Source organism: Chrysochloris asiatica, unplaced genomic scaffold (assembly GCF_000296735.1).
Source record: "Chrysochloris asiatica unplaced genomic scaffold, ChrAsi1.0 scaffold00077, whole genome shotgun sequence".
NCBI lineage: Eukaryota > Metazoa > Chordata > Mammalia > Afrosoricida > Chrysochloridae > Chrysochloris > Chrysochloris asiatica.
Window position 1 is genome coordinate 10,897,669 of NW_006408595.1, and position 24,282 is coordinate 10,921,950.

The following is a 24,282-nucleotide window of genomic DNA, read 5'->3' on the forward strand; positions in this document are numbered from 1 at the left end:
ACTGCTAACTGCAAAGTTGGTGGCTCAAACCCTCCAGCTACTCCTTCAAAACCCTATATAGGAGTGCTATAAGTTGAAACTGACTCAAGGACACTTAACAACAACATGCGCCATCACATTCATAGTTGTTTTTGCATATACTTGCATTTTTAAAGCCCCCAAATCACTTGTCAGATAAAGACTGTATCTATAAATCTGTAAAAGAAAGATTTTGTATGAAAGTGATGGCAGATATCCACTTTGTCCCAAACATTCCCACAGGACATATCTAGCTCTTCATACACATAGTCGATCTTCACCTCTATGACTTCTTACAATCCAAGAAATTAGGAGACTGGAAGGAGTTTACTGACTAACAAGCAGGTCAGAAACTAAATAGGTAGAAAGATGATCTGCTTATTTCTAAGAGTTTTCCTGATAAATGTGATGTACTATTATATCCTCATCATATTCATCTCTCTATGCCATTGTTCGGCCATGAATGTTTAGAAAATGCTCGTATGTCCTCAGAATATTCTAATTCACTCCATGTAAATTAAAGAGATTGTAATTGAACGTAGTGCTGTGGTTGTGATGCCACTTTTGTTTTGTGATTTGCAAAGTGCTTATATTTTCACTTTTGACACACACACAGCAGTCCTATAAGATAGGCAAAATGGGCATTATATCCATTTTACAGAACACACTGAGGACTTGAGAGATTAAACACTTTGCTCAAGCTCACCCACCTGGTGACTGGTAAGGTCAGAAATGAATTGACAGCAAATTGGCAATTCTGGCCAATACTATGGTCTTCATGGGACATTTTACCTGTGAGGCTGATGGTGGCCCTCCACACTATACTCTTGCATCCAGCTCTATGTTAGAAAAATTGTTCTGCCAATTAATAAAAAATGATTGCAGGATGTTGTCAACACATGGATTTGTAAACATAATTTGTAAATTAGATGTGTTGTTGTTGTTAGGTGCAATCAAGTTGATTTCAACTCAAACCGACCCATTATAATAGAATAGAAGTGCCCCATAGCATGTTCTAGGCTGTAATCTTCATTGCAGCAAATTGCCAGGTCTTCCTCCCTTGGATCCTCCTGGTTAACAGCTAGGCACTTAATCATATTACTCCCCCCAAGCAAACAAAAGCATAACTCTGTAAGTATGTCATAGATCATACATGGTAAATGACTAGACATTAATAATGAGGGAAGCTACCTTCCAAAGACATGGATTCCTACATTAAAGTCTCTAGTTATACAAAGGAGCCCTAGTGGCACCATGTGATAAGCACTGAGCTGCTAAACAAAAGAGCGATGGTTCAAACCCACCAGCCACTCCATGAGAGAACGATGGTACTATCTTGCTCTTGTAAAGATTTACAGTCTCAGAAATCCTATATAAAGTTACTATGAGTTGGAATCAACTTGATGGCCACAGGGCTTTGGGTTGCTATTTTTTGTTTTTCCTTTTTCAGGTTTGAGATAGCAGATATCCAAGGGGCCTTCAGAAAATTCATGGAAAAATTCCATTATCTTTTAATTCCATTTTCCATGGACTTTTTGAAGCCCCTAATTACAAGGAGCCCTGGTGGTACAGTGGTTAAGTACTTGACTGCTAATTGATAGTTCAAACCCACCAGCTGCTCCACAAGAGACAGATGTAGTCTGCTTTCATAAAACTACAGTTCTACTCTGTCCGAGAGAATCACTATGGGTCAGAATGGACTCAACAGTAACAGATAAATGGGTACTTACCACACATCCCAAGACACTAGATTTATGGCAAATGCCAAAGACAATATCAGTGCAAATTGTACTCTGTACAAATATAAGTAAAAATTCAAATTTCCTTAAAAAGTCCCCTCCCTCTCCACACCCCGACCTCTTTTCTTTCCTTCTGCTTCCACCTACCCATCTCAAAGTACATGGTATTCAAATATATCCCTGTGTACATCGGTATTTTTTCTTCTTATTATTATTTTCACTATATTTTGGAAAAACGAAGTAAGTTTGATTCTATTCCAGTTTCCTGAAGGATCCCTTGAGTGTTGTCAGAGTGATTTATAGAAGGGATAGAATATATAAAAGGAGGAAATGGGGGGCAAAAAAAGGCTAGAAAAGGAACAAAAACATTTTTCCATATTTTTCTATTTGCTAATAACTAACTTTAACTTTTTTTTTTTTAATCCATGCATTTGTTTACATTTTAATTTTTGCTTCCTTCTTTTGGAACAAGATGGCTATTTCCCTAAAGGACATATATGCTGAGAGGTTTAACAAAATAGGAATAAAATCAGGACCAAGAAACAAAGTGTGTAAATAATAGAGATTAGTACTGTTTTTGTGATTAGATTTTATGACTAAGGTTCTTAGCATTCTGACTGACAAGAAATTTCTTTACATTTGAAATGCTAATTTTCATCACTTGTAGCTTCTTTATCTTCCCATCCCCTAACTTTGCTTTGAATATGGTTGCCACTTTTCCAATAGACTTTATGGATTTTTACAAGATATAAAAATGGTCACTAGGTTGTCATACTGTGGTGGCTTGTGAGTTGCTATGAATCTGAAAGCTACGCCACCAGTATTTAAAATACCACCAGGGTCACCAAGGTGGACAGGTTTCAGATGAGATTCCAGATAAAGACAGACTAGGAAGAAGGACTGACGAACTACTTCCGAATATTTAGTCACTGAAAACCTTATGAATAGCAGAGAAACACTGTCAGATATAGTGCTGGACAATGAGCCCCTCAGGTTAAAAGGCACTCAAAATGCGACTGGGGAAGAGCTGCTTCGTCAAAGTAGAGTTGACCATGATGACATAAAGCCCGTGGGGAAAACCCCACGGGACCTTTATTTGCTGATGGCGCACAACTCAAAATGAAGAGAAACAGCTGTAAACATCCGCTGAAATCGGAACATGGAATGTACAAAGTATGATTCTGGGAAAATTGGAAGTTGTCAAAAGTGAAATGGAATGCATAAACATCAATATCTTAGGCATTAGTGAGTTGAAGAGGAAAGGTGTTGCATTCATTGTCAAAAAGAACATATCCAGATCAGTCATGAGGTACAATGCTGTCTGTGATAGGATAATATCCATACGCCTACAGGGAAGCCCAGTTAATACCACTATTATTCAAATTTATGCACCAACCACTAAAGCCAGTGAGGATGAAATAGAAGAATTCTTCAATCTGAAATCGGTCAAACATGCAATCAAGATGTATTGCTCATTACTAGTGATTGGAATGCAAAGGTTGGGAGCAAAGAGGAAGGACCAGTAGTTGGAAAATATGGCCTTAGTGATAGAAATGATGCTGGAGAATGCAGGATAGAATTCTGCAAAACCAATGACTTGTTTATTTCAAATACCTTCTTTAGACAGCATAATAGACAAATATACACATGGAACTCACCAAATGGAATACATAGAAATTAAATTGACTATATCTGCGGAAAGAGACAATGGAAAAGTTCGCTATCATCAGTCAAAACAAGGCCAGGGGCAGACTGTAGAACAGACCATCAATTACTCATATGCAAATTCAACCTGAAGCTGAAGAAAATGAAAACAAGTCCCCAAGAGCCAAAATATGACCTTGAATATAGAGATTTAGGGATTATTTAATTTAGAGATTATCTGAAGAACAAATTTGATATATTAAACATTAAGGACCGACCCAAAGACCAGAAGAGTTGTAGGATGACATCAAGAACATCATACATGAAGAAAGCCAAAAGTCATTAAGAAGACAAAAAAGAAGGAAAACATCAAAATGGATGTCAGAAGAGACACTGAAACTTGCTCTCCAGTGTAGAGATGCTAAAGCAAACAGCAGAAATGAGGAGATACAAGAGCTGAACAGAAAATTTTGAAGATCCACTCGAGAAGATAAAGCCAAATATTACAACAAGATGTGCAAAGATCTGGAGTCAGAAAACCAAAAAGGAAGAACACACTCAGCGTTTCTCAAGCGAGGGGAGCTGAAGAAAAAATTCAAGCCTTGACTTTGTTATTGAAGGATTCTCTGGGCAAATTATTGAATGATGCAGAAAGCACCAAAAGAAAATGGAAGAAATACACAGTCACTGTACGAAAAGGAAATGGTTAATGTTCAGCCATTTCAAGATGTAGCATATGCTCAAGAACCAATGATACTGAAGGAGGAAGTCCAAGGTGCATTGAAGAAATTGGCAAAGAATAAGGCACCAGGAATGGATAGAATACAACTTGAAATCTTTGAAGAAAGTGAGGCAGTACAGGAGGCACTCACTGATCTCTGCCAAGAAATTTGGAAGACAACTATCTGGCCAACTGATTGGAAGAGATCCATATTTGTGCCCATTCCAAAGAGATGTGACCCAACAGAATGTGGAAATCATTGGACAGTCTCTTTGATATCCTATGTGGATAAAATTTTACTAAAGGCAGTGCAAAAATGTCTGCAAGCATACATTGATAGAGAACTTCCAGAGGTTCAAGCCGGATTCAGAAGAGGACGTGGAAGGATATCATTGCTGATGTCTGATGGATCTTGGCTGAAAGCAGAGAATATCAATAAGATGTTTACCTGTATCTCATTGACTACGCAAAGGCTTTTGATTGTGTGGATCATGACAAGCTATGGACAACATTGCAAAGTATGAGTATTCCAGAACACTTAATTGTGGTCATGAGGAATCTGTACCTGGACCAAGAGGCAGTTGTTCAAACAGAACATGGGAACACTGAATGGTTTAAAATTTAAAAAAGGTGTGCAACAAGGTTGTATTCTTTTACCATACTTATTCAACCTGTATGCTGAGCAAATAATCCGAGAAGCTGGGTTCCATGCAGAAAAACGAGGCATCAGGATTGGAGGAAGACTGATTAACAACCTGCGATATACAGATGATACATCCTTGCTTGCTGAAAGTGAAAAGGACTTAGAGCATTTACTGATGACGATCAAAGAGCACAGCCTTTGGTGTGGATTATATCTCAATGTAAAGAAAACAAAAATCCTCACCACTGGACCAATAAACAGCATTCTTATCAATGGAGAAAAGATTGACTTTGTCACGGACTTCCTTCTTTTGGATCAACTATCAACACTAATGGAAGCAGCAATCAAGAAATCAAAGGATGTATTGCATTAGGCAAATCTACTGCACAAAACCTTTTTAAAGTGTTGAAAAGCAAAGATGTCAGCTTGAAGAGTAAGGTGTGCCTGACCTAAGCCGTGGTATTTTCAATAACCTCATATACATGCAAAAACTGGACATTGAATAAGGAAGACCATAGAAGAATTGATGCATTTGAGTTATGGTGTTAGAGGAGAATATTGAAAGTGCCCTGGGCTGCCAAAAGAACCAATAGATCTGTTCTGGATGAAGTGCAATCAGATTACTCCTTGAAGGCCAAGATGCCCAAAATTTGTCTCTCATACTTTGGATGTATTGTCAGGAGGGACCAGTCACTGGAGAAGGATATTATGTTTGGTAAGGTGGAGGGTCAGAGAAAAAGAGGAAGAGCCCTAAAGAGGTGGATTGGACAAGTGGCGGCATCGATGGACTCAAACGTGGCAACAGTAATGAGGTTGGCCCAGGATCAGGCAGTGTTTTGTTCCACTGCGCATAAGGTCGCTATGAGTCGTTACCGACTCAATGGCACCTAACAACAACAACAGTGAAAAATAGTAATGAATCGAAAGACTGCTAAGGATGTCATGGAGGGAGATAAGCTATTTAGATACTAGCAAATATATTGACCTTATCAGAACTAGTGAGTAGACCCTTCTTTGCCGTAGTATATAAAGAACTCTGGTAATGTAGTGGTTACGAATCAGGCTGTGAACCTTAAGGTCAGCAGTTCGAAACTACCAGCTTCTCCGCAGTAGAAAGATGAGGCTTTCTGCTCCCGTAAAGATTTATAGCCTCGGAAACCCTGTACAGGGTCGCTATGAGTCGGAACCAACTCCACAGCACATAACAACAACAACAACAATTGTTTCTTAATTCATTATCTATGTACTCATTTTAATGAACGCAAAAGCACCTATACTAATGGAATTATTTGCCAGTGACAAATGCCAGTGATAATAAAACACCCGTCATTGGGTTTCAGGAAATAGCATTCCTATAAGTTTGCTTTTAGGGAAAAACCATCTAAGGATAAATCTAAGCTTTGTCTTCTCTTAATGAAAAAATTGGGTGTGGGGGGAATTCTTCAATTTATTGCCTGTTTGATACCATGATAAGATACAAATAATAGTTCAAAAGTTACTCAGAGATCACTGAACATATAAGGCCATAGTCCTTCCTCAGATATCTTTATGACAGGTTTTAAAGGTAGGCTTTTTATTCAGAAGCCTGATACTGGCTTTCAGCTCAGTGCTGTCTTAGCAGCTATACCAGTACTAGTAGGAGTTACCATCAAGTTGACCTTACCTCATAATGGCCCCATGTGCTTCAGAGTAGAACTTTGCTTCATAGGGTTTTCAGGGTTTTTTTTGGAAGAACATCACCAGATCTTTCTTCTAAAGAGCCTCTGAGTGAACTTGATCTCTTCAACCCTTTAGTTAGCAGCCAAGTGTGTTTGTACCACCTAATAACTTGTAGACACTATACCTATGGCTTTATCTGATATGGAATGATTCTGTTGGAAAAGACATTCTGTTACATATAGTATAGGTTTGTGTTTTTAAAAAAAACACACAGACTCCAAAAAAATCCCATCTATGAATATGTGGTTGGTGTGGTGATTTTCCACTAGTGTCAGCTTTAAGGAGAACACCTGACATATATTGGAGTTATGACAAATTATACTTAAAAACCTAAAGCTTTTAAAAATGATTTTTGTGTTTTTTCATATATGCTGGTATGGTGCTGTGAGTTAATGCACTGGACTGCAAAGTCAGATTGAACCGCAAGGTCTGAGGTTCAAGCTCACCAGCTGCTCACAGGAAGCCCTATGCAGGGCCGCTATGGGTCGAAACCGACTCAGTGGCACTTAACAACAACAATGTATGTATTAAAATGGAGTCCTTGTGTGGCACTGAACTGTTAACCACAAGGTCAGTTGTTCAGAGTCACCATTCACTCCTCAAAAACCCTATACAAGGTCACTATGAGTCAGAACCGACTCGACAGCACTTAAGAGCAACATGTATTAAATTGTATCTGTAAATTTATATGTAATGTTTCAAACCGTCAAAGACAAATATTGGTTCATAAAGATACTGATAATAAAAGGCAGTTATAAAGAAAACTTTTTTTTTTTTAAATGAATTACTTAACTTACATCAGAACTGACTTGTGACGGAGTTGTAAGCACAGAACTTTGTCATAAGGTTCTACCTGTATCTTTAGACTGTAGAATACACAGAACATTACATATTTGCTAAATTATAATGGAGAACATCTATTTATTTACATGTCATTATATTTTACAGAAATTATGTATCTTTGACAGTTTTGGGACCCTCGTTTTTGCAGTATTTATGGGAGTATGGGGTAAGTTATATTCATTTTATTCAGCTTTCTTATGAAATTTGCCTCTTAACGTAAAATTAAATGTAAGATCATACATGAACCCAATTTAATTGTATTATATAGTTTCATAGAGTCTATCAAAATAATCCACTTTTAGAACTTTGGATTTCCCAGTCTTTGGCACTCCTAAACTTTACAATCCTGAGACTATCATATCTGTTAGCTTCTACTTCATAAAAAAAACTACCCCAAAGTGTAGTGGCTTCAAGCTGCAAGCATTTATTATGTTTCATGGTTCTCTGGGTCAAATGGGAACTTCTTCATGTGTGGATTAGCTCAGCTGGTATCTGTAGTGGACTGGCAGATCAAATGGGGTTATATGGTCTGGTAGTTCACAAGCTGGGTTGATCTATGGGCTCTCAGCTGAAATGACTTGTCTCTACTCCACGTGGTCTCTTATCTGCCAAGCCCCAAATTTTTTACTTGGTAGTTTCAGGGTTCCAAAGATGCAAAAGAGGGCAAGGCCTACTGTGCAGTCCTGGTACAGCACTGAGGGTTAATGTGCTGGACTTTAAAACCGGTTTGAACCACAAGGTCAGTGGTTCAAGCTCACCAGCCACTCCTCAGAGACCCTACACAGGGTCTTTATAGGTCAGAACCAATTCGACGGTACTTAACAACAGCAACAACATGACTGCATCCAGTTTCTTAATGTCCCATTGACCAAAGCAAACTATATGTGTAAACTAGTATCAGTGCAGGGAGGTGGAAGGACTACTCAAACTTGGATTCAGGGTTAGTATGGGTGGTCCTTGATGATCCTTACAATGACATCTGTCTTCCCTTGCCTGTTTGTGTGTGAATATATGTTCACGATGCTCTTATTATAACTCTGAAGTGATTAGGTTCAGGATCCATTTTACACTGGCTGGTTGTGGTGCTTACGTACTGTGGAATTGGTTACTGTATAGGATTTCTGAGACTATAAATCTTTATGGGAGCAGAAAGCCTCATCTTTCTTCTGTGGAGTGACTGGTAGATTTGAACTACTGACATTTCAGTTAGCAGCCCAACTTGTAATCCACTACACTTCCAGTATTCCTTATCCTATACTGCTTGTTTGCATTTCATTATGGACAATAATCCAATCTGCTCAGGACCAAATGAGTTCACATGATGGAATCCTAGTGGCCATATGACCATGACTTCAATATTTATTTGGGAGAAGACCCAATTCAGTTCATAATGGAGGGGAAGCAGCAACACAGGGATTACTTGTGCGCGTTCTTCTTTTGTATGAGTAAATATTTCATAAATAATAAATAAAATACTACTCTTTTACTGACTCCCCAGGTGGCACAAATAGTTAAGTACTCAGCTACTAACCAAAGGTTGAGTTTGGGCCCATTCAGAAAGACCTGTTTTCAAAAGGCTATAGCCACTGAAAGCCCCATGGAGCATAGCTCTACCTGTAACATAGGGGCTCACCATGAGTTGGAATCAACGGGTAGCTGGTCTGGTTTGTTTTTCACTCTCTTACTAATAATGCTGTTGTTAACTACCACTGAGTCATTAAGTACTGTTGAATCAGTTCCAACTGATAGCAACTTTGAATAGGATTTTCAAGGAGTGGCTATTGAGTTTGAACTGCTGACCTTGCTGTTCAAACCCACCTAGCCATCCAGTGTTTTATCCTAACAGCGCCACACCAGGACACCTTTACTAATAACAACAAAAAGTATTTAATAAGCAGAACAGATGTCATTCTAAAGAATGTAATTCTTACGTAGGAGCTTTAGCATCTATTATTTACTTTAAATAGCATCATTAATACAAGGCAACTATAGTTTTTCTTTAAGTGCAGACTTTTAAATGTTTAATTCATATAAATGTTCTACCATAAATGAAAAAAAACTCTTATTTTCAAAAGTGAAGACATTTCCAGTTTCATTGTGTAAGTAAAAGGGAAAATAAAGTTCAAGTTCCAAGAAAGTGAGGAAAGAAATAGAGCCAGCTGAGTCTTATTCTTAGGGGGACACACATATCCACACATGCTACCTAAAGAAGTCATTATTTACAGATATCTGTGGCACTGTTTCTCTTGGCCGTGGTTGTATCTATGAAGGTCACCAAATAGATCACAGAACAGGCAATCCAATGACTGTGGATACTTTTCAGAGATATTAGTTGCCACTTCTGAATAAAGTGTTGGAGCTCTGGTAGCGTAGTGGTTACGAATCGGGCTGTGAACCTCAAGGTCAGCAGTTCGAAACTACCAGCGGTTCTGCGGGAGAAAGAAGAGGCGTTCTGCTCCCGTAAAGATTTACAGCCTCGGAAACCCTGTGCAGGGTCGCTATGAGTCGGAACCGACTCCACAGCACTTAACAACAACAACATTGTTGTGAGTTGCTGTCCAGCCAATTTCAACTCGTAGCAACCGCATGCAACACAGCTGGACGGTTCTTTGGGGTTTTCTTAGCTCTAATCTTTATGGGAGCAGATAACCAGCTCTTTCTCCTGAAGAGCTACCAGGAGAGTTTCAACCCCCAACCTTTCGTTTAGTAGTCAAGTGTTTAACGTCTTGAACCACCAGGACTCCTTAGTGTCAACTGCAAGATGGCCAGAATTATGCAGTAAGTTGCATTGCCTTCAGCCATTTAGCATATTTGCCTGGAGAGTGAACACTGACTAAAATTTGACGCATTGTTTTTATGTGCCATGGAGTCGGTTCCGACTCATAGTGACCCTGTATAGGGTTTCCGAGGCTGTAAATCTTTATGGGGCAGAAAGCCTCATCTTTCTCCCATGGAACAGCTGGTAGTTTCGAGCTGCTGACCCTGAAGTTAGCAGCCCAATTCATAACCACTACACTAGAAAAATAAAAATCAAATTCTTGTAATTAACATCCTCAGTATTCCTCCCTTGTAAGATACATTATTTTTTTCCAGTAAAAGCATATGTGCTGAATACGTGTGTCAGCACCTTAAACTATTGTCTTACCCTTTGTCTCAGCGCAGATTGGTAATTAATAAAAATGATCCCATCTATTGAACTCCATATACTAATGGACTCTGATCATTCTAATTAAGACAGACATTTAAGTCGAGGAGAGAGAAGAAGTTTCACACCAGCAAGACCAACTTCAGCTCTCCTAACTAACCCTGCTGTCTTTGAGCCCTTAACGGCATCATGTCGATGGAACTGACTTAGACATCAGACTGCTCATTTTACTTCATCAGATTTTAGAATGCAGAAAACATGTCAACACTGCTGGCAGCATTGCATGTGTATTTTAAAGCATAAGTATGTACGACGAACTCTTTATTTTGAGTACTTTATAGCTCTGTCCTTGTTACCTCTGCTCTATGAAAACTTCTGCTGTGAACGTCACTACAGGAAGTCTGAAATGGCAACACTGAGCAGGCAGTGGGTTCACGTAGTTATTCGTGTCGCCACCATCATGTTCCAGTAGCATCTTTGTGTCCAGATCTGTATGGCACTAGCGTATTTTTTCTGTTCCCTAGGGATTATAAAAGTTCAGGGCAGAAACCTCTTATAGTCAATGTAACATAAATCATATACTTACCTGAAAAATGTGACCTTTCTGACCAAGCCAGCCCACACATTCATAGTGGCCCATGATGTCCTAAAGGTGTGGAACACATTTCCTTTCTCTCAATTCCTTCATTCTTCTGACCTATTTTTACATGAGTTTTCTTCACTCTAACCTTAAATTTTCATCTTTTCTTTTGCCAGCGTTTATTTTTCCTACTAATTCTGACTTTGGCCATTCTTGTAACTCCCAGATATCCTATCATCCTATCATGTGGTCACCAAGAATCCATATTCCCATCCCATCCAGCCTCAAAGCTGATTACAACCATGGTTGACCCTCCCACTTTCCCTTCCACTCACCACCCACTGAATATATGATTGGGGGGACAGTGCACAACGAACACAGAAGGAGAAAGAAGATGCTCCTCTGAACAGGAACGGCAGTCAGCCCTATTGACCAGAGGTCTGACAGGCCAGCGTGCCAAAGTCTCTCACACCAGTTTCTCACTCAAGTTGTTTGTGTTGCGGGGTTGTGGGATAAAGAATTGAACTACCCTCAAAGAATACTGTCTTTGTCCTTGGTTTCTGAGAGATAATCTCTAAAACCTTGGAATGTCCTTAGTGATAAGAAGTGTCTGTGGAGGGTCCATGCTATTCCTGAGAGTTCTGCTAATGAAGTGACTCAGGTTAGGGCTGGCCAGGCCAGAAAGACCCACCCAGTGATATCAGCTGACCTCTGTCTGGAGAACTGATTCAACCAATTATACCTATGTAATGAGATCCCAATAAAGGCTCTGCACATGAAAGTTCCCTGGGCTTCTTGGTTCATGATCCATATCATGCACAAGAGAAGGAAACATGTCCTTTACTGGACCATGGAAACTCTGCATTGGTGATCTTCCCAAACCTTACCTATTCATCTCTTAATGTGTACCCTTTTGCTATAATAAAACTGCAATCATAAATGACTAAATTGTATACCCAAAGTTATATGTTATAAATCCTAACCACTATGCCTATGGTTGGACTCCTGATGTGATGCTGTAGGATAAGCACTGGCCTGCTAACTGCAAGGTCAGCAGTTCAAACCCACCAGTCACTCCTAGGAGACGCTATGGGTCAGAACCAACTCGATGGCACTTCACTAAAACTGGGAGAAAATAAATTTTTGTTTGGTCAAGCCACCCATTAGTGGTATCTCTGTTATCACAGAACTGGACAATAAAGACAGAATTTGGTACCTACAGTGTAGAAGTGGTTTTGCAATTGGGTAATCGTGAAGTCCTAATGTGGCACTTTGCGTAGTGGTTACGAATCGGGCTGCGAACCTTAAGGCCAGCAGTTCGAAACTACCAGCCGCTACGCGGGAGAAAGATGAGGCATTCTGCTCCCGTAAAGATTTACAGCCTCGGGAACCCTGTACACAGGGTCGCTATGGGTCGGAACCGACTCGGCGGCACTTAGCAATAACAATAATGTGGCACTATAAGGAGTCCTGGTGTGGCGCTGTGGGTTAATGCGTCAGACTGCAAAGTGGTTTGAACTGCAGGGTCGGTGGTTCAAGCTCATCAGCTGCTCATTGGAAGCCCTATACAGGGTCACTTTGGGTCGGAATCGACTCAACAGCACTTAACAACAACAACAATGTGGCACTATAAGATAAGCACTAGACCACCTGGTCAGTTTAAACCTCAAGGTCATCAGTTCAAACCCACTAGGTGCTCCTCGGAAACTCTAGATGGGGTAGCTATGAGTTGGAAATGACTCGATGGCACTTTACAATAGTGGTAAAGGAATTCCTGGTATGGCATGATAGGATAAGGTCACACAAGATGGGATAGCCACACAAGGTCAGCAGTTCAAACTCACCAGTCACTCCTTAGAAACACTATACAGAGTCACTATGAATTGGAACTGACTCGATGGCACTTAACAATAAGCAGCAATAGTAAAAGGAGTAAAAAGAATCCTGGTGTGGCACTAGAGCACAAGGTTGGTTTGAACCACAAGGTCAGTAGTTCAAACTTGCCAGTCGCTCCTCAGAACCCTATACAGGGTTGCTATGAGTCAAACTAACTCAATGCCACTTAACAACAACTGTGGTCTAGTAATTCAGCACTCAGCTACAAACCAAAAGTTTCGTGGTTCAAGCTCACCAGCCATTCCTCAAGAAAAAGATGTGACAATTCGCTTCCATAAAGATGTATAGCTTTGGAGGCTGTATGGGGCACTTCTGATTTAAACTAAGGGCATCCTAGAGTGTTCACCAAGGGAGTCGCTACATGATATTTTGGTAAGAGACAAAAGTTTTCGACTGATGGATCTAACAGCAGAAACACACCAACTTGGACTGAAGGGTACAAAGAATGAAGAAAAGAAGACTACCTGCCTGTTGAAATTCTACAGGCAGAAAACAAGTCAAAGGAACCACATCTGTTATTTCCCAAGAAAAGGAAAGGACCATCCCTGTAGCAGCTCGGAGACCAGCAGAATTGCTGGAAGGAACATTGGAAGCAGGGCCTTCTCAGTTTCAAAGGCTGGGGATACAATCCCTGGATTGCAGAGTGGGGCCCTAGCCTCCTAGGTTTCAAGAGTCAGAGCGCCATAAACTCATTCTGGTGTGTGGAACGGCCACTAAGATGTATTGAGGGATTGGGCTACTACCCAAAACCGAGAGGGTAAGGCTGCCATACCCAAGGGACAAAAGATCAGAGCCTGCCTAGTGCTGAGGGAGTGAAGTCACCACTCCAATGGTAGGAGAATGGAGCCACCAAAACCAAAGGAAGCAAAGTTGTCATGTCAGTGGGCCTAGAAAGTACAGCTGAAGCCCAGGGCCAAAGGACCTGTACCCAGATCCAGAGATCATGACCGAGAATCTGGAGACCAAGATCATTGCCCAGATGACCCCATATTTTCAAGCCTTGAAAGCTAATGTAAATTCTTCTGCTGGATTTTGGACTTGTTGGGTGGCTGTTATCCTATTTGTCCTACCAATTTCTCCCATTTATAATGGAAATGTCTACCTTGTGCTTGTTACACCATTGTCCTTTGAGAGCAGAGAGCTTGTAATCTAGATTTAATATGTTTACAGATGAAGAGAAATTCTACTCCAGGATAGAATGAATATGCCCCACATTCTACCCATATTTGATTTAGATTATTTCGAAGGTAAGATTTTGAGCTTGAAGCTGCTTTAAGTACATTTGGAATGTGATAGGGTGAATGTGTTTTGCATGTAAGGCAGACATCAATTTTGGGAAGCCAAAGATGAAATGTTGTAAATTAAATTGTGTCCCCCCAAAATATGTGTTATAAAGTCTAATCTCGATGTCTTTGGTAGCATAGTGAGTTACACATTGGGCTGCTAATTGCAAAATCAGCAGTTTGAATCTACCAGCTAGTCTATAGGAGAAAAATTAGGGTTTCTGCTCTTGTAAAGATTTATAGCCTCAAAAACCCCATACAGGGTTGCTGTAAGTCAGAACCAACTGAATGGCACACAACCACTACCACCATTACTGTGGTTACTACCTCATCTGGGAATGGGTTGTTTATGTTATAGTAATGAGAAAAATATTAGTATAGGGTGTGTCCTTAAATCAGTCTATTTTGAGATATAAAAGAAATGTAACAAGCAAACAAAAGAAAGAGATGGGAGAATATATATTCCAAGTCACATGAAGATTACCCAGAAGCAGAAACTCAAAGTGAGAAGGACCGTTCCTCAAGAATTGGCAGAGAAAACATCCCCTGAATTTACGTTTATAACCTCCTAGCTCTGGTAGTATAGTGGTTACGAATCGGGCTGCTAACCTCAAGGTCTGCAGTTCAAAACTACCGGCCACTCTGTGGGAGAAAGACGAGGCTTTCTGCTTCCAGAAAGCTTTGCAGCCCCAGAATCAACTCCGTGGTACTTAACAACAACAACAACAACAAACTGTAAGAAAATAAATTTGTTTGTTCAGTCCACCTATTTATGGTATCTCTCTTGTAGCATCACTAGGTAATTAAGACAGCAATTATAGCACTTTATGTGAGACCTGTGAATTGTTCTAGTGAATTACCAAATATAAGTCGTTAGTGAGAGTGTTGTTGTTGTTGTTGTTAGGTGCCATCAAGCTGGTACCGACTCATAGCAACCCTATGTACAACAGAACAAAACACTACCTGATCCTGGGCCAGCCTCACAATCATTACTACTTTTGAGCCCATTGATGCTGCCACTGTGGCAGTCCATCTCGTTTTTTCTGACCCTCCACTTGACAAAACATGACACCCTTCTCCAGTGACTGGTCCCTTCGGACAATATGTCTGAAGTATGACAGATGAAGTTTGACCATTCTGGTTTCCAAGGACCATTCTGGCTGTACTTCTTCCAACACAGAACTGTTGGTTCTTTTGGCAGTCCGTGGTACTTTCAATATTTTCCTCCAACATCATAACTCAAATGCAATTTTTCTACAGCCATCCTTATTCACGATCCAACTTTTGCATGCTTAAGAGGTTATTGGAAAATACCATGCTTTGCGTCAGATGAATCTTTGTCCTCAAACTGACGTCTTTGCTCTTGAACACTTTCAAGAGGTCTTGTGCAGCAGATTTGCCCAATGCAATATGTCATTTGATTTCTTGACTGCTGCTTCCATGAGTGCTGATGGTTGATCCAAGCAAAAAAAAAAAAAGAGAGTGACCAGGTCAGAATTAGGGGTTCCTGGACTCCAGAGCTTATAGTTGGTGTCCAAAGGGACCAAAGGGAGTATAAGGAATCCCCATCTTAGAATGAGTTCTCTAGAGAAGCAAAACTAGTGAAGTGCATATACACACACACAAGGGTAAGTGGAAAAGCATTGCTACTAGGGTTCCAGTTCATAGATACACAAGTTTCTTTAAAATAAACTTGGTTTAAACATGTCTCTGTGATCAGTGGATAGCAGCAGGCACATTCTCACAGTAATACACTGGTCTTAGTTTCCTTAGGGTGCCTTCAAACAAAAGGGACCATCAAAACTGTGGCTTTTGAAAGGACCTACTGGGTCAGTTAAATTTCAAGAAGAAAGGACAATTCAAAAGGTTATGGCAGCTACTTTGAGGTACTCAAAAGGGGTAATCTTGATAGGTTTTTCTCAAGACACAGGGTGATCATGAGGCTTATTATAAAGAAGAGAAAAAGGCCAGGGATGTTGTACCCAGGATATTTTTTTTTCTATCACGACAATGTACCTGCTCATGCTTTGAGAGTTGCAAAAACTATTCTGTGAGAATTTCTTTCAGAAACATTATCCACCCTATATCCTTGATTTTGCCACTTTAGATGACTTTGTTTTTACCCGAATTTAAAGAACATTTAAAAAGAATACAATCTGAGTCCCTCAAGGATGCCCAAATTGCCATTTTGACAAAGTCTAATTGAACCACACCACATTCTTTGGGGAGAGTTGTTGTTAGGTAATGTCGAGTCACTCCAACTCAGCAGAACGGAATGAAGCATCACCCAGGCCTGAGCCATCCTCACAGTTATTACGCTTGAGCCCATTGTTGCTCCCAATGTGCCAATCCATCTCTTTGGGTGTCTTCCTCTTTTTCACTGACCCTCTACTTTACCCAGCATGATGACTTTCTCCATGTTACTTGATAACATGTTGGAAGTATGATAGATAAAGTCTTACCATCCTGGCTTCTGTGGAGCATTCTGGCTGTACTTCTTCAAACACAGATTTGTTAGTTCTTCTGGCAGACCATGGTACTTTTAATATTATTCAACAACACAACTCCAATGCATTAATTATTTAATGGTCTTCCTTATTCATTGTCCAATGTTCACATGCATATGAGGTTATTGAAAATACCATGGCTTGGTCAGGTGTACCTTAGTCCTCAAACTGACATCTTTGCTCCTGAACATTTTAAAGAGGTCTTGTGCAGCAGATTTGCTTTCTTGACTGCTGCCTCCATTAGTATTGATTGTGGATCCAAGCAAGTATAGTAGACATACACAACTTCTGATATTAAACAATTTAGTATCCCCTTGTTCCATTCAAATGACTGCCTCTTAGTCTATGTACCAGTTAGTCCCTCAGGAGCATAATTAAGTGTTTTGAAATACCCATTCGTCACAGTGTTATCCATAACTTGTCATGGTCCAAAGTCAAAAGCCTTTGCATAGTCAATAAAGCACAAGTAAACATCTTTCTGGTATTCTCTACTTTTAATCAAGAGATCAATCAGATGTCAGCAATGATATCCCTCATTCCATGTATAATTTCAATCCGGCCTGAATTTTTGGCAGTTCCCTGTTGAGGCACTGTTGCAGGCATTTTAAAATGATCTTTAGCAAAATTTTACTTGCATGAGATATGAATGATACTGTTCAATGATTTCCACATTCTACTGAGTCACCTCTCTTTGGAATGAGCAAAAATGTGGCTCACTTTTAATCTCTTAGCCAGGCAGACATCTTACAAATTTCTTGTCATCGATGAGTGAGTGCCTCCAGTGCTGTATCAGTTTGTTTAAAGTTTTCCATTTGTATTACATCACTTCCTGGAGCCTGGTTTCTTGCCAATGCCTTCAGTGCAATTTGGACTTCTTCCTTCAGTACCATCAGTTCTTGATCATATGCTACCTCCTGAAATGGTTGAAAACCACTTCTTTGTGCTATAGTGCTATATATGCTTTACATCTTTTTTGATGTTTTCTGCATCATTCAGTATTTTATCCATAGAATCATTAGGTATTGCAAGTTGAGACTAGAATTTTTTCTTCAGTTCTTTCAGTTTGATAAATGCTGAGTGTGTTCTTCCCTTTTGGTTTTCTAACTCCAGGTCCTTGCATATTTTATTATACTTGACTTTGTCTTTTTTGAGCTGCCCTTTTTTTTCTGTTCAGCTCTTTAACGTTCTCATTTGTTCCATTCGCTTTAGCATCTCTCTGCTAGAGAGCAAGTTTCAGAGTTTCTTCTGACATCCATTTTGGTCTTTTCTTTCTTTCCTGTCCATTTAGTAACCTTTTACTTTCTTCCTGCGTGATGTTCTTGATGTCATCCTAAACCTCTTCTGGTCTTAATGTCGTTTGTGTCTAATGCATCAGATCTGTTCTTGAAATGGTCCCTAATTCAGGTGGGATATGTTCAAGGTCATCATTTGGCTCTCATGGACTTGTTTTCATTTTCTTCAGCTTCAGCCTGAACTTGCATGTGAACAATTAATGATCTGCTCCACAGTAATCCCCTGGCCTTGTTTTGACTGATGACATTGAACTTTACCACCACCTCTTCCCACATATGTAGGCAATATGATTTCTGTGTAGTCCATCTGGTGAGGTCCATATGTATAGTTGCTTTTTATGTTGTTTTAAAAATATATTTGCAATGACGAAGTTCTTGGTATTGAAAAATTCTATCAAGCAATCGCCAATATCATTTCTATCACTGAGGCCTTATTTTCCAGTGACTGATCCTTCCTCTTTGTTTCCATCCTTCTTGTTCCAATCACCAGTAATTATCAATATATTTTAATGGCATGTTTGATCAGTTTCATACTAAAGAAGCTGGCAGAATTCTTTAATTTCATCATCATTGACTTTAGTGGTTGGTGCATAAATTTGAGTAGTAGTGGTATTAACTGATCTTCCTTGTAGGTGTATGAATATTATCCTATCACAGACAGTATTCAAGATAAATCTTGAAATGTTCTTTTTGATGATGACAGTGACACTGTTCCTCTTAAATTTGTCAATTCTGGCATAGTGAATTATAACTTACTGATTCAAAAATGGCCAATACCAAACTTAAGTGATGGGGAGAACAATATACAAGAAGGTGGAGGACAAAATACAATAAGAGGGAGGTTGGCAGAAGAATGATGAAGACACAGGGAGGTAGGTAAGAGCTAAAGTGGATAGAAGTAGATAGTGATATATACACAACCTTGGATTAACAATGTTCTGTAGGTAAATGCATGGATACAGTCACAGGCTGAATGAGTATGGAAGGAAAAGTGGAATATATATATATATAGTTGTTAAGTGCTGTTGAGTTGGTTCCGACTCATAGTGACCCTGTAAAGGTTTCAGAAGAGTGACTGGTGAACTTAAACTACCGACCTTGCAGTTCAAGCCAGACTTGCAGTACAGCGCATTAACTCACAGTACCACACCAGGACTTCCATACATACTTAAATATCCCACAAATATTTAAGAGTTTGAGAAGAATATTGGTACATGGGTATTTACCTCTCCTGCAAACACAGCTATAAATGTGTTGGGAGTACAGGGGACAAAGTGATGAAAACTTCCTAGTTATTATCAGACATCTCAAGGCAATGAGTTGATGGGCCTGGGGTCTCTACTTCTCACTTCTGATACCAAATGCACATAGATCAATGCAAATCAATTTACTAACGATTCTTTTCTGCTCCAGCTGTTCCATTTCTGTTCTGACGCCAGCTGCACAGGCAGTACTTGTCACTCTGACCATAATTACTTGGAGTCAAGTCAGACCACACAAGTTAAAGAACACAGTTCTCCAGGCTGCAAAGCCTTCCCAAGACTTCAGATGGCATGCGCAAGCTTGGGAGTCCCCACGATACCCTTATTCAGGCCTGCTGGTTATGTAATTGGGGAGTTTCCTCAAGGGTATGGCCAGTATCCAGTACCTACATATGGATGTTCAGGCAAACTGTAGGATCCCTTGCTCTGGATCCTACAGTTGGTTTGTCATCATCTGACCTCCAGTTAATGGTAAGCATCAGCCTCCAGAGTCAGTGAGCTGGCAGCCGACCATCTTACCTGCTATGCTTATATCGGTCAGCTCCTACAGCTGTACCAGCCAGATGTCTGACCATGAATTTGGGACTTGCCTGTCTCTAAACCATGTGAGCCATTTCCTCAAGAAAAATATCTTTCTTAAGAAAGTAAAATTATTATGAATTCATAGAAACTTTTATTAAATATCAGTAGTTCTTGACATATCCCTCATTTACACATACATTTCTGAAGACAGCGCTTCCATCTTTCTAACCCTTCCCTGACCACCATTCATCTATCAGTCTGTCATACTGTGCTGACTTGCATGCTTTTCTGATGCTAGAAGTTATGCTACCAGTATTTTCAGGATCAGCAGGGTTACCCATGGTGGAAAGCATTCAGCTGAGCATCCAGATTAAAACAGACAAGGAAGAAGGAAATACAGACTACTTCTGAATGTGTAGCTACTGAAAACCTTATGAATATCAGCAGAACTCTATTATATACAGTGCCAGAAGGTGAACACCTCAGGTTGGAAGGAACACAAAATACAACTGGGGAAGAGCTGCCTTCACAAAGTAGAATTGACCATGATGATGTGAATAGAGTAAAGCTTTCGGGAACTTCATTTGCTAATTGGACACAAATCAAAATTAGGGCTTTGTAGATTTCACCCTCCAATGTCACTTGTGTAGCTGGTTGTGATAGATGAAGAATTTGGTAGGTTAAAATCAAACTACTTATACAAGGACTACAAAGCCCTTGGTGCTGTGCCCCTGTAGATCTTTGCAGCTTTCTGACCCATGCCCCACTGCACCCTGGAAAGTACTTGTCTTTGCATGCATAGCTTTTAGGGTAATCCACCTGATTGTTGTTGTTGTTAAGTGCCGTCGAGTCGGTTCAATCCACCTGATTACCCCTTAATAATTTCTCAAGACTTACCTCCTAGACTGTTTCCTTCCCTGGGAAAGCCTGCCCTGAAACATATGTTAGATGCTCCCAGAGCTACCATTATATACTACAAATTTGAATTCATTAACTTTTCATACTCCTGGGTAATTTCCATTTTTGTCCTTGTTTTAGCACATAATACTAAGGTAAGTAAAAAAGTATTGTTACTAGGGCTCCAGTTCATACATGTAATGGTTTGTTTATTCCAAACAAAACATGTTGAAATATATCTCTGTAATCAATGGATGTCTACAAACAAATTTTCTCAGTAATACAATTGTCTAAGTTCCCTTAAGGTGCATTAAAAAAAAAAAAAGATCCAATTAAAACTGTGGCTTCTGAGGGGATCTGGTGGGCCAGTTCAATTCAAGGAAGAAAGATCAACTCAGAAGGTTACGGTGACTGTCTGTCTTTTGGGATACCAAAGCGTAATCTTGATAGATTTTCTCAAGAGACACAGACAATCACAGAACTTATTATGAAGAAGTTTTTAAGAAAATTGAAAACTGCGCTGGTGAGAAAAAGGTCAGGAAGTTGTGCAAAGAAATTTTGTTTTCATCATTGTTCAAGGGCAACAAGGAAACCTTTACCTCCTTCACCCTACAGCACTACTCTTGCTCCCTCAAAATTTTTTTGTTGTTCTGAAACTCAAAGGAATATTTAAAAGGAACATGATATGAGTCCCTCAAAGATGCCAAAACTGCTGTTTAAATGTGATATACATCAAAGTGTGCAAAATTCTTTACAGAAGGTTAGAGAGATGACCACCTTCAGAATTATACAGATCTAGATGAAGGATATACAGAGGAACACTAGCTTCACATTTAGATATCTTTGTTTATTAAAGATTTCTGTGATTTTGTGCAAATATTTTTTACATGTACTCATGTACAAGGGGGCTTCAAAAAGTTTGTGGCAAAGTTCCATCTTTTAATTCCATTTTTCCATGAAGTTTTTGAAGACCCCTCCTATGAATGTGTGTATTAACTATTAGTATCACCTGTAAATTAGTTTTGTATATGGTAAATTTTCTTTACTATCTGCAAAAGTGTTACGGATTATTAACATAATTCAGTATGATACAGATTTCTGAAACCTCAGTCATATTAAAGAAATGATCCTAATCTGTCTCTATTAGTTACCTTGTTTTTGGAGTTTTGGAAACGGCGCCAAGCAGAACTTGAATACGAATGGGACACTGTTGAGTTACAGCAGGAAGAACAAGCCCGACCAGAATATGAAGCAAAGTGTACTCACGTGGTGATAAATGAGATTACCCAGGTAAGGCGGATGCTATTTAGATGCAACTTAACCTGTTTACTACTGTAGTTCTCAATCTTGGCTACAAACAGGAATCACCTGGTGAGGGCTTAACAGATATCAGTACCTAGCCTGAGGTGTGATCTGGCCACAGGGATTTTTTTTATTGAGTTCCTCTGATAATTCTAGTGTGTAGACAAGGTAAAAAAACAAAAACACTGCTTAGAACTATAGTAGGCACAAGAAACAAATGTGGTCCCTTCTTTCATAATAACAGTAAAAATGCCATGAAATTTTTTTGTAGACTATAAGTAAATATGAAAGGAAAGGTTCATGGTTTTTAATAGTTATTCTCAGTTGTTTACATACACCTTCATTATTGCAAACAAACAGAACCAGTTGCCACCAAATCAGTTAGACTCATGGTGTGGAATAACACTGATCCATGGGTTGTCAAAGCTACGTTTCAAAGCAGAATGCCAAATACCAAACCTTTCAGCTCAGGCAGCTCTGGTGCTTGTCAGCCTTTTGGTTAGTAGTCCAGCATTTGGCTGATTTTGGCCCCTTTTTCACGTTAGACTAGCTACCTGTGGTGCTGTGAATTAATGCGCCAGACTGCAAAACCATTTGAACTGCAAGGTCGGCAGTTCAAGCTCACCAGCTGCTCCTCAGAAACCCTACACAGGGTCGCTGTTGGTCAGAATAGACTTGACGGCACTTCACAACAACAACCCCATAGTATCGCAGTAAGCCTCAGTCACTGCACCACCTTCTGGTTGGGATGTGTACCATATAATGTAGCTCTTAATCCTTTAAGTGAGATTGAAAGGATGGAGGAAGAAAGGAAACATTTATTGAGGTCCAACTATGTTCAGACATTGTGCTAAGCATTTTGTATAATTATGAAGGTAAACTTGATGCTGCTACTTCTATTGTAAAAATAAAACTATATATCTTTATATAAATATTCCAAAGTCTGCAACAGATGATGTTTGAATCCTCTGCATTATTGCTGTTTTCCATCAACAGAGAAAATTTAGAGCTGATTGTACTTGCAATCTACAGCATAAGAACAATAGGTTCAGAATATGAATGAATAGCTCTTGGAAAGAAAATGTTTTTACCAATGGCTGTTGAAAATGTCCCCAACTATAGATTTATAAATTGAATCACAGATTTATAGAATATTGAAACCAGAAAGGGGCTGAAAGGAACCAGCCTAACTTCATTTCACAAATGGAAAAAATGAAGTTCCGTTATCTGTAAAAGGTGACATTGATTTTTTACATTGTTGTTGTTGTTGTGCAAAGTGCAATCAAGTGAGTTCCAACTTATAGCAACCCTGTGTAGGGTTTCTGAAGAGCAACTGGTGCATTTGAACTGCTGACCTTATGGTTCATAGTACAGTGCTGATCTTACAGCGCCACACCAAGCAAGCATCAAATAATCCCTATTATGCATAGTGCTTACTGCTTACTAGGGAATACAGTGTCAAAATCTGTATTAAAGGAACATGTTATATTCACAAATGAAAGCTGAAACTTAAAATTGGATTTTCATAGTCTTTTGAACATGGGAATACCAATCAGAGCTTATAAAATTGACAATATCAGAAAATACTGTTGTTGTTAAGTTTTGTTGAGTCAGTTCCAACTCATTGTGACCCTGTATAGGATTTGCAGGGAGCAGCTGGTGTGCTTGAACCTTGCAGTTAACAATCCAGTGCTTATCTGATAGCACCACACCAGGACTCGAGGAAAATACTAGAGAAAAACAACTTAGTTTAAATTAAATGTCAGTAAGTTCACTCTTTATTGAAATCTTACCTTTTAAGAAATTGAAGATGGTTCATTTTTCTTTTATCTTTCTACATATTTTTCTTTTTCTTGCTAATATATCTGCCATTGGTTTAAAGAGGCCAATACGGTGATAGTTACAACAGACTAGCTGAATGTACTTGGACAAATTATTTAACTCATCAGTGCCAAAGGTTTCTCATCTGCAGCATAGATAAATAATTTGTCAAACGAGTAACAGAGTTGCATCTCAAAGGATTGTGGTAAGGATTAATTGACTTAATGTATCTACCCTACTTTGAATAGTACCTGACATAGACTAAACTCCATGTAAGTATTTGCAGCTAGTATTATATTACAGCTGCCCCCCCCTTTTTTTTTTTTTAATGTTTTATTATGAATTATGTGATAGTTTACATGGGAGAACATTAGTTTTACATTCATTCTATTGTATATCTTCTTATTGCCATGGTTACAATCCCCTCCATGCAATCCTTCCCCCGTAC

At 39.3% G+C, this 24,282-nt stretch overlaps 1 protein-coding gene across 1 annotated transcript in view; it reads left to right on the forward strand.

Annotated features, from left to right (window-relative positions):
• ANO6 (anoctamin 6) overlaps positions 1-24,282 on the forward strand; it is a 283,578-nt gene that overhangs the window by 210,485 nt on the left and 48,811 nt on the right. The window contains exons 10-11 of the mRNA XM_006865322.1: positions 7,433-7,493; positions 21,859-22,001. Coding sequence (XP_006865384.1) covers positions 7,433-7,493; positions 21,859-22,001 — 204 coding nt within the window. The remainder of the gene's footprint in view (positions 1-7,432; positions 7,494-21,858; positions 22,002-24,282) is intronic.